At 34.1% G+C, this 12,119-nt stretch overlaps 1 protein-coding gene across 3 annotated transcripts in view; it reads right to left on the bottom strand.

Annotated features, from left to right (window-relative positions):
- The window catches only part of NAALADL2 (N-acetylated alpha-linked acidic dipeptidase like 2), a 1,286,203-nt gene that overhangs the window by 316,853 nt on the left and 957,231 nt on the right, over nucleotides 1–12,119 (bottom strand). For all 3 annotated transcript variants that reach the window (XM_044251814.1, XM_044251815.1, XM_044251812.1), the window contains one exon: nucleotides 10,396–10,515. In XM_044251814.1, the coding sequence (XP_044107749.1) occupies nucleotides 10,396–10,515 (120 nt within the window). The remainder of the gene's footprint in view (nucleotides 1–10,395; nucleotides 10,516–12,119) is intronic.

The raw sequence follows: 12,119 nt of genomic DNA, 5'->3' as shown, positions 1-12,119 counted from the left end.
AAAAGATGGTTTGTGTAAACCATGAAGCCATGTCTGTTTAAATTAATTTCTTTACTCATAGAAACTTTAGATAAAATGTCATACATCATAAAGACAAAACATTACTATTGTAATTGCTATTAGATAATTAACTGGTGACATAAGTGGTAGGTTTTTAACTAAAGTATGTTAATGGTCAAGTGGGGAAAAAAGAATTAATTCATCAGAAGAAATTTCATTTCTTTACATGGTGAAGTGTATTTTATTGCATTTATGATGCTGTATAGATGAAGCAGTTTTATCTAATCTGCCAGTAACAGTGATTCACTAATAGTTCCGCAGAGTATATGGCCATTCTACTGAGTCCTGTAGAGGTCTAGTGTCTCATATACCAATCAAAAAGTCACAGACTCAAACTAACTCAGCTACAGCCATTTAGGAACATGATATTCATTTTGATTGCATGAATGCATTCACAGTAAATTTGTTAATATTTTAATATCTCTAATTGTTTGTACCATTCTTTGGCTATGTCATCCAAACATTTAAATCAGCTGCCTTCTGAAATTCAGGGTTGTAGCCAGACCCTGTATCAAGACTTCCCTTGATATCTAGATTTAAATAAAAAGGAATTTACAAATTGTCAACCTATATGAACAGAAAACCTTGTAAAACAGTAATAAACTGGAGGGATTGCTTGGTTTTAACACAAAGGAAAGTACTGTAAACCTAGGAGATAAATTCACCTGCCAATAGAATCACAATTTTAAATGTGAGACTTTATCGAAATGGTAAATTAGTGTAAGATAGGATTTTAAATCAGTTTATTGGTGTTTATGGTCACTTCAGTTGGCTACTGGTAGTAGAAGCAGCAGAAAGGAAGATAAATGAAGTAGAATTAAGCAGAATCCACTGAAAAGAGTTGTAATTTATTGCAAGCAAGAAAGCACAGAGAATTTCTCTCCTTAAAAAATAAACAAAAGATAAAAACTAACAAGGATAAAACCAAATACACAAACAAAAACTATGTCATGTATCATGAAAGACAAGTCAGTAGAGAATGTTTCAAAGTCAATTCTACTTTTATGTTTTATAGCAAGTAGAACAAAAATTAAGCTTTGTTTCAGTACTCTCTATTAAAAAAGGAAAGACAGCTTTTTAAATTCTACCACTATGCCTTTTGTACTCTACCACTCTGCATTTTGGTCAATATTATGGACTAAAATGTGTCTTCCCAAATTTTACAGGTTGAAATCTAGGCACCAACGTGACCATATTTATGTAGGTAAGACCTTCAACAAGGTCATTAAGGTTAAAGGAGAACATAAAGAAAGAGTCCTAATCTCATAGCACTGGTGTCCTTATAAGAAGTGGAGGAGACTCCAGGAAAGAGCATGCCCAGGGAAAAGACCTTGTGAAGACACAGTGAGAAGGGGCTCTCTACAAGCCACAGAGAGAGGCCTTAGGAAAAATTTACCCTCCCCGAATCTTAACTTGGACTTCTAGCTTCCAGAAATCTAAGAAAATAAATTTCTGTTCTTTAAACCCCCCGGTCTGTGGTATTCTGTTATGGAAGCCCTAGAAGACTAGAGCTAGTTATTCTAATTCTACAGTGTATAAAAATAAAATCAAGAGAAAATAATAATTAATAACTCTGGTATTCAAAAATCAGTCTTCTAGAAACACACTTTCAAACCAAATACATCCTGGTGCTAACATGTCTCCTCTGTTTTGTTTCTACCCTGTAGGGAATAGTAGCATGGTGAGGCAGAATGGAAACCAGCACTGTGGCACTTAGTAGAAACTGTACAACTACCGTGGCAAACACAGCCCGGCAGCTCAGTACTCCTCAACACGAGAGAAAAAGTTCAGAAGCATAACAGAGTTGCACTTGACTTGAGCGAGGAAATGGAAATGGACATCAGCTGTGTGATTTGAGAAGCAGCTTTGGTTGTTCTGGAAAAGAGCAGTTGGTTTACATGATCGAAGTACTGAGCTTTGACAAGACAGATGGTTAAATATCTTCAAGATTCTGAGTATATTCAACCTGTTTGCCACATTATATAATGCATGATTCTGAATTAAATCAATTCCATTGCCTCTTTTCTGGGAATTCCAGAATGGCACATAACGAATGGCACATAACGCTCACCCCTATAGTTCAGCTCTTTATGCATGTCTGAGGTTCATGGCAAAGTCATAAGCAACAGGGGCATTTCATCTACTAATTGTGTTCCCTATAATACCTACAGCAATTCATACACAGTTGGGTTCTTTATAAATATTTATCATATTATAGAGCTCTGCAAGGACTGGGGGTATTCATAATGATGTAATACTGTAGTCTGGTTCTGGGCTCAATGCTTTAATGAATGCAGCTGAATTAAGATATATGTACTGTATTTCCTGCTGGGTAGTTCTTGGTATGAAAAAATAAAACATGAAAAAATAAGAAAATCTTTGCCACTTTTTTTTTCAGGGACTTAAAAAAATAACAACACTGTCCATCCTGTGGACTGTTTCATAATATTGATGCAATCATTTGGTTTTGATCAGGTTTGCTTGTGTCTGGCAGGTGCTTCAAAGTGACATTTAAGAAGAATATAGCTAGATTGACTACTTTCATATGTACAAATGCTTCAGGGTTGCCCAAAATAACCTCCTAGAAATTTCATCACTATTTACTTGAGACTTACAGAGCACCGACTAATATATGGATGATCAAATTCTGCTTTTCTAAAGGCAAAATCAATACCTTCTGTGAACTATGAAAGATGATTTTAAAAAATAAACATAAAACAGCAGTGTATATAGAGAGGGATGTGTGTGTTTGTATTGCATCCTAATATTTAAAATTATTATTTGGGGAGAAATCTCATTTTATCTTGAATTCCATAACTGACTTTGTATGAAGACAGCCGCGCTTCATTAACTAAGAGGACATTGATCTATGTATCCTTTATTGTACACTTAAGGATCAGTGGAAATTGTTTTCAAGAAAGAGTTTTCTTCTGAAAAAGTGGATCTTATGAAGATATTTTATTCCTTACTCATTTAGGAGGCCTCAGTGAGTACCTATATATATGTGTGTGTATATATACAGATTGAAAGAGAGTAAGGACTCAAAAATGTTTTTGAATCAGAGAATTATAAAGGTTTATAATGCTCTTTAAACATCACTACTAAATTAAGTTCACTGTGTTTTGTATAAGATATGGAACAATAAATGCTGTTTAGAAGATTTCCATAAGATTAATTATTAAGGTGGGCGCCTGGGTGGCTCAGTGGGTTAAGCCGCTGCCTTCGGCTCAGGTCATGATCTCAGGGTCCTGGGATCGAGGCCCGCATCGGGCTCTCTGCTCAGCAGGGAGCCTGCTTCCTCCTCTCTCTCTGCCTGCCTCTCAGCCTGCTTGTGATCTCTCTCTGTCAAATAAATAAATAAAATCTTAAAAAAAAAAAAAAAAAGATTAATTATTAAGGTGTGTTGCTACCAAGAAGAAAGTAAAATGTCAAGTCACAGACTGGAAGAAGATTTCACAATATATAACCAACAAAAATTTTGAATCGAGAATACATAAAGAGCTCTTACATATTGATAAGACAAAGATGAACAATTCTTTTTTTATAGGTAGAATTCTTTTTCTTTAAAAGGTAAAAGGCTCAAATGATCCTTTATAGAGGAAGATATCCACATTATTAATCATCATTAATTATCAGGGAAATTCAAATTAAAACCCAAAAAAGATACACTTCCATACACCAATGTGTTGATATAAGGCATCTAGAACATTCATACATTGCTGGTGGTAGTGTAATTAATACTTTGGACAATTCTCTGGCAGTGCCTACTAAAGTTAATCATGTGCTTACCCAGTAACTTAGTGATTTCATTTCTAGATAAATACTCCTCAAAAATGCATGCACCCATTCTACCAACACAAAAGAATAATCATAGAACCTGTATTCATTAAAGCTAAAAACTAGAAATAATCATCCAAATCCAAATGACCACTAACTATACAGTAAAAATTAGGAAATTCACACCAGAATCTCCTAGAGTACTGTACAGATGAGATTTTTAAATTTAATTAAAAAGTCCATTTATAATAGTTTATTGGATCTTATAAAAAATTCTTAGTTTTATGTAATTGACATACTTTTTTGATCTCTGTAATGCACATATTAACATTATCAGTATAAGTTAAAAAAGTTATTTCCCTGTATTTTTGCATAGGAAAATATAAATAAGAAGTAAACATTAATATGAAATCAACATTTTTGCAAAGGAAATAGGTAATTAGGTAATTTATAATTTGAAAATATATTCACTTCTGAAATGGGGATTTTAAGATAAATATTAATATTTAATTTTTAGTTTTTTTGAATTGAGATTTTTTTAAAATTCTAAAACTTACAAATTAATTTAAATGAGCTAATTTTTTTTTTTGGTAAAAATTTTCTGCACAAAGAGGGCAGAAGTGTACATTCAAAATTTTACAAAACTAACAGAAAAATATCAACCACATAAAGGCTTAGTTCTTGCCTTTTATTTACCATTCAAGGAGTACCTCACTTCCTTTCAGAAGACAAATGAATTTATTAGTTATCAGAGTTGTAATTTAGAAAACTTAGGCATTTTTGGAGGTTTTTTTTCAAGTTATAATGAAAATTTCCAAATAAGCACTAAAGAAGAGAGAGCAGTACCATTAACTCTCATGTTCCTATTACTTAGTTTTGGTACCCATCAGTTTTTGTTATTCTTTGGGTAATTTTTTTTAAGGTCAATCATTTATGAATTCTAAGAAAAACCTAAAACCTATGGTCAGTAAGCATTTCTGAATCTTCAAAAGACTTCATTCTCTACATTCAGGATGATTTATTTACTTATTTTTAAAATATTTCATCTATTTATTTTAGACAGAGAGAGAGCATGAGTGGGAGGAAGACCAGAGGAAGAGGGAGAGACAGAAACCCAAGCAAACTCAGGGCTGAGTATAGAGCCCGACGCCAGGCTGGATCTCACAACCCTGAGATCATGACCTGATCAGGAGGTACTCCTTGATTCAGGATGGTTTAGTTCAAATTTAATAGTCTAATTTCAGAGAAATGGCTTCCTCTCTTACTTCAATAGTTTAATTCCTCTTCATTTCAAAATCAAAGAGTACCAAGCTGAAAGAAGAGCTCCAAAGGTAATGCATTCAACCCAGACATGACTAACCTGTTATCCTTGTCCTCTAAATGTAAAACGACTGACACATGTAACAACAAGGACATTTTTTCTTTTACTTTTTTAAAATTTAAATTCAATTTAGTTAACATATGCTGTATTATTAGCTTCAGGGGTAGAATTTAGTGATTCAACAGTTGCATATTACATCCAGTGCTCATTCCAACAAGTGTCCTCCTTAATGTCCATCACTCACTTACCACATCCTTCCACACACCTCCCCTTCAGCAACCCTCAGTTCGTTTGCTATGACTGAGCATCTCTTATGGTTTGCCTCCCTCTCTGTTTTTATTTAATTTAATTTTTCCTTCCCCTCCCCATATGTTCATCTATCTGTGATGTTTCTTAAATTCAACATATGAGTGAGATCATACAGTATTTCTTTCTCTGACTGACTTATTTTGCTTAACATGATATCTCATGTTATTTATATATATATATAACATGATATTTATGATATTTATATATCATGATATTATGACATAATTATGACATGACATGACATAAATATCATATTATGATATTTATATAACATGATATTATCATATATAACATGGTATTTGCTTAACATGGTACCTCTAGGGACACCTAGGTGGCTCAGTCAGTTATGCATCTGCTTTTGGCTCAGGTCATTAGTGTCCTGGGATCAAGTCCTTCATGGGGCTGATTGCTCAGCAGGAAGCCTGCTTCTCCCTTTGCCTGCCTCTTCCCCTGCCTGTGCTCTCTCTCTCTCTCTCTGACAAATAAATAAAATCTTCAAAAAATAAATACCTTCTTATTCCATCCATATAATTACAAATGGCAAGATTTCATTCTTTTGATGGCTAAGTAATATTCCATTCTCTATCCATTCAGCTATAGATGGAAATCTGGGCTCTTTCCATAATTTGGCTATTGTGGACATTGATACTCTAAACACTAGGGTGCATGTGCCCACTCAAATCACTATTTTTTTATCCTTCAGATAAATATGTGGTAGTGCAAGTGCTGGGTCATAGGGTAGTTCTAGTTTTAACTTTCTGAGGAAACTCTAACTGTTTTCTAGAGTGGCTGCATCAGTTCGTATTGTCACCAACAGTGTAAGAGGGCTCCCCTTTCAATACGGACATATTTTTAAAAAGTCATAATGCCAAAGAAAAGAAGGCACACAGAAAAGACTACATGATGAAGGAATTCCATTGTTTATGCTATTCTGAAAGATCAAACCATTTGGGCAAAAATCCGATGAGTCTTTGCCAGGAACTAGGAACAAAGAGAGGACACGGAATGCTACAGCTATGATGGGACTTTTGGGGCATGGAAATTGTGTATATCCTGATTGTAATGGTGTTTATATGCTTGTACATCAACCTGTATACTTAAGAAGGGAGAATTTTAGGGTGTCTTGATGGCTCAGGTGGTTAAGCATCCAACTCTTGGTTTTGGCTCAGGTCATGATCTCAGGGTTGTAGGACTGAGCTCCACGTGGGGCTCTGTGCTCATCAGGCATTCTGCTTGAGATTGTCTCTCTCCTTCCCCCTCTGCCCCTCCCCTTGCTTGCAGGCACTCTCTCTTTCTCTCAAATAAATACATAAATCTTTAAAAAAAAAAAAAAAAAGAAGGGAGAATTTTACTGTAAACCATTATTTCAATTCATCTATTAGGTCTAACTTAAACAAAAATCACAGCATACCAAGGTCTAATAGACCAAAGACAATGAAATAATCATCTTCCTTAACTGGAATAACATAGTAAGAATGAAATTTGAACTGGTATTTGATTTAGGGCAACCGTTTCACAGTTTTGTTTTCTATCAAGCTCATAATCCATTAAAATATCCTATATGTGTCTAGTTTTTCTTTTTTTTTTTTTTTAAATGCAGTGCTTTGAGTAGTACCTCAGAAACTAATGAGGTATATATTGGCTAATTGAATGTAAATATAAATAAATAAACAAATAAATGCAGTATTGTATACCAACCTTTAAAGATTCAATCTGTTCTTTTTTTTTTCCTTTTTCTTAGATTTTATTTATTTATTTGACAGAGAGAGAGATCGCAAGTATGCAGAGAGGCAGGCAGAGAGAGAGAGGGAAGTGGGCTCCCTGCTGAGCAGAGAACCTGATGTGTGGCTCGATCCCAGGACCCTGGCATCATGACCTGAGGCTTAACCCACTGACCCACCCAGGCAACCCCCCCATCTGCTATTTCTACCACATGAACTTCATGAGATATTTTTGATTCTGTGCATTGCTGTACAAGAGTATATTCTGTATAATTTTATCTCATCCACAATTTAGTCAGCATGCCTTATAAAAAATATTGTTCTTTGTAGAAAAATCATTTTTAAATTGTTTTTGTTTGATTTACACTAGATTATATGAAACGTATTTGTTTATGATAACAGAATCTAAGAAACTGATAAAATATGAAGGTTCTAAAGACTGATAAAATGTCTTTGCAAGTAAAGTTACTAATATTCTGTTATAGTGTTCCTTTAAAAAAAAAAAGATTTATTTATACATTTGAGGCAGGGAGGGGCAGAGAGAGAGGGAGAGAATCTCCAGGACACTCCCTGCTAAGCATGGAGGTTGACATGGGGTTTGATCTTATGACCCTGAGATCATGATCTGAGCCAAAATCAAGAGTCAGATGCTGAACCAACTGAGCCACGAGGGCACCTTCATTCCTTTTATTTTTTGAAAGAAACATTCTAAATCTTTTTTTTTTTTTTAATTCCACTAGTGTTAAATTATTTTAAATTATATAAATTACTGTGAGGTTTTGTTACTTTTAGTTCTCTTCACCTTTATATGCTTTTGTTTGATTTTGTAATAATCCTTTTTTTTTTAAAGATTTTATTTATTTATTTGACAGACAGAGATCACAAGTAGGCAGAGAGGCAGGCAAAGAGAGAGGGGAAGCAGGCTCCCTGCTGAGCAGAGAGCCTGAGGCAGGGCTCAATCCCAGGACCCTGGGATTATGACCTGAGCTGAAGGCAGAGGCTTTAATCCATTGAGCCATCTAGGTATCCCCTAATCCTACCTTTCTAATTTGTCCTATAGAACACACATATGTTCTCTCTCAACTGAAAGGATATTTTCTTCGAGTAAATTAGAATTTATATACTAATTCTTAGATTAGTATAGAAACATTTTAACTATCAAATAAAAAGATTCCTCCCCCAAGCAGATAGGAACGTATATCTTCCATGTTAATATTCATTATTGATAAACTATGCTATATTTTTAGAAAATTAGGTTTAAGTGTTAATGTTTTACATCTCTCTAAGATGTGCCAAGATATTTTAAAAAGCAGTATATTTTCAGACATTTCTATAGATAGATATTTCTTTAGATTTGATAGTCCTTAATAGTTTGTTATTTCTATTTGCTTATGAATTTCAATGATTACTTATCTTCCAGAGTTCTCAAAATACAAATATGGTAAAATGCAGGAAGGAAAAGATAAATTTTAAAACAACCCTTTCCAGTGGCCAGATACTTGAGCTCACACTTTCTTTCTGATCATTCAGTTGTACAGAAATATCTTAACTTTCTAAGAGAGACATCTGCTGCTGAATTTTTTCTTTTGATTTTTTTTCAAGGCAGGTAAGAGAGTCACAGAATGCAAAGCAGTACAAAGCACATGAGGAATTCACTTACAGAACTGGATATAATTTAGGGCATGCACACTGGGGTTTTGCTGATCTCAAATGTACAGATTTATCTATTTCATCTTTCATAATGTCTTCTTTATTATACTACATATGGAAATGTCAATGAAAACTATTAAACTAGAAAATACTTTATGAAAGTCATAAAATGTTAGTTTGCATTACATTTCAATCAGGCATTATGTTTAAACTAAAGCACTGTTCATTATTTAGCTCAGTTTCTATGATACTACTGGAAATTCTGTGGGCATCTAAAAGGTCATTTCTAATATACACCAATAACCCTTCAGGTTGGGAAAAAACCACCCCCAGTGGTCACATTATTACTTTCATTCTGAGAAATAACACATGTCATTTTATCTGTAGTATATGTCATAAAAAGAATGCAAAAATAAAATTGAACTCAACTAATAAACAGGAGAGATGTTCTGAAAACCTCTTTGAAATAGGCCAGAAGGGACTAAATTTTTTTCAAGATTTTATTTATTTATTTATTTGAGAGAGAGAGAGAGAGAGAGAGAATGAGTGCACTTGAGAAAGGGGGGGGAGCGGGAAAGACTCTCTAGCAGACTCTCTGTGGAGGGTATAGTCTGACTTTGGGATTAACCTCAGGACCCTGAGATCATTAACTGAGCGGAAATCAAGAGTCAGATGCTTAACCGACTAAGCCATCCAGGAGCCTCCAGAGTGAATAAGAAAAAAATTTTTTAAAATAAAAAACAATTGGGGGCACCTGGGTGGCTCAGTGGGTTAAGCCTCTCAGGGTCCTGGGATTAAGCAGGGAGCCTGTTTCCCCCTCTCTGCCTCCTTTCTGCCTACTTGTGATCTCTGTCTGTCAAATAAAGAAATAAAATCTTAAATAAATAAATATTTTTTAAATGTCTCGTGAGACATTATCACAAGTTACATGATTTTTTTTCAAGTTATTCTATAGGAAAATGTGTGCTATTCTTTCCCATAAGTATTTTTAAATAATATTTTCTAAATATCTTAGAATTAGTTATCACTATATTCTAGGAACTAGACACAGATCCTGCTTTTTGGGTGCTTACAATGTTGTCTAGAAGATAGAGCAGGTCTCAAATCTGCTCAAACCATGAGCGAGAAGGAAGTCTAAAAGTAATGAAGTTTACCCAAAAGTATCAAAATTAACAGAATTGGTAATTTGAGAACTAAATTCAATTTTTAAAAAACAAATTTATAATTTTACAGATGTTTTCTATAACTGTAAGATTCTACCTACACCTATCACCATAGTAAGTACAGAATTGCAGAACATAAAAATTTGGTTAAGGGAACATTGATGAAAAATATAAGTGACAGATTATTACTTAAAACAGATAGTTTGGGGCATATTAAATACAAATGAAAACATCAAGACAATTTATATAATTTCTCAAATTAGAGAGAAAAGGCATTTCATTAAATAATAAATAATTTTATTATATATAATGATATATTATATATAATAATATATATGTGTGTGTGTATATATATATATAAAATAGCATTTTATTAAAAAGTAGTCCATCTTACCTCTATTACCAGTTGCCGAAGAGATGGTGAGGCTATGGAATGTAGACTTGAGTTACCGCTTATGGGTCTATGGAGACTAACATAAGCCACGACATTTCTCTGCAGAACTTTCCTGAAATCCTGAAACGAAAACAAATAAACAAACAAAGAACCATTAAATAAAAGAAAGAAATTTTACTTTATCAACTCCCTACTTAAAATCATTATATTGCCAAAAAGAAAATCATTACATTGTACAATTACTGTTTTAAAAAAATGTACTCTATTAGAGTGTACAAAGGTCATAAAAGGATTTTAAATAAAAGGGATAAGGAGTTACATATCACACATGACAAAATATTTTTAGACATGTTCCTGAAGAAAGTCAAATCTTAAAAGAAAATGTTCTTAAACGGCTAAGCTAGTGTAAGATTCGACTTTGGAGTACAGACAGAAAGCTTGCGCTAGCCACAGCACTTGATTCTACAGTTACTGAATTAGAGAACAGACATGGGTAAACTACTTCAGTGATTAATCAAACTAGGCCTTTCCTCTGAGACAGTGAGCTAATTTTTACATGCAGTAGCTCTTTATTCTGAGCAAAATGGGACATAATACACCTTTGTCCCTGCACATATTACCTGAAATAAAACCTGATACATTTTATGCACAGGAGTAGCATAACGTGATGTCAGCAGAATAGCTCTACTTCTTTGCTGAGCCCTATCCCCCAAAACTGAAGACCACTGTGCCTATTAATAAGGTGTTGCGAAGACAGCCTTCTGTTATGTTCCTCCTTTTTTGCATAAATATGTAATGACTAGTCATCATGATGACAATTCTATAGAAATGACATAAAAACTGTCATACTTTGGTCTTAGGACCTTACCTTTCTTCCTCCGACACATGACACGTAAGACGTCAAGAGCCTGTCTTCCTGGCAAATCAGCATGTGACTCCTATTTTAAGTTGAAAATTCAGCTACACCTCTATAAGAGAGGTGAAGAAATTTCATTTAAAATGAATAATTATTTCAGGGGCACCTGTGTAACTCAGTGGGTTAAAGCCTCTGCCTTCGGCTCAGGTCATGATCCCAGGGTCCTGGGATTGAGCCCCACATCGGGCTCTCTGCTCGGCGGGGAGCCTGCTTCCCCCTCTCTCTGCCTGCCTCTCTGCCTACTTGTGATCTCTGTGAAATAAATAAATAAATAAAATCTTTTAAATAAATAAATAAATAAATAAAATGAGTAACTGTTTCAAATGGACAGGAATGATGAACTGAAGCCTAAATACTCTGCACATAATAATGTATTTTAAAAGTGTCCTTTTTTTTTAAGAAAAAAATGCCCGGCAAGTGCTGTGGCAAAACAACTTCTATTTACACAGTAGCACATAGGAACTGTATATATGTTAGTGCATTTAACACTCATGAGAACCTTGCATTAGTACATGTGCAGAGGAATCAAGTCTTGGAAAAGTTAATCTCGCCTAACACCACAGAGTTTTATGGTAGAAAGAATTTGAAGTCAGACTTTCTGACTGTAAATTCTGTAACATTTCCACAGTTGCCTGTGGAAATGAAGAATCTACAAAAGAAGAAAAGAAGGAAAAAAGTACTTTTCATTTAGTAAATGGTACTATTTTATTTAGAAATGGTACTAATTATTTAGTAAAATGTGATAATTTTCCTCAAGGATAAATATCAGTATTGAGTCACTTCTATAATAACTCTATCACTACAAATT

This window comes from Neovison vison, chromosome 6, assembly GCF_020171115.1.
Source record: "Neovison vison isolate M4711 chromosome 6, ASM_NN_V1, whole genome shotgun sequence".
NCBI classification, from domain to species: domain Eukaryota; kingdom Metazoa; phylum Chordata; class Mammalia; order Carnivora; family Mustelidae; genus Neogale; species Neogale vison.
The sequence above is the reverse complement of the archived record's forward strand: the minus strand, read 5'-3'. Positions and strand labels throughout refer to the sequence as shown.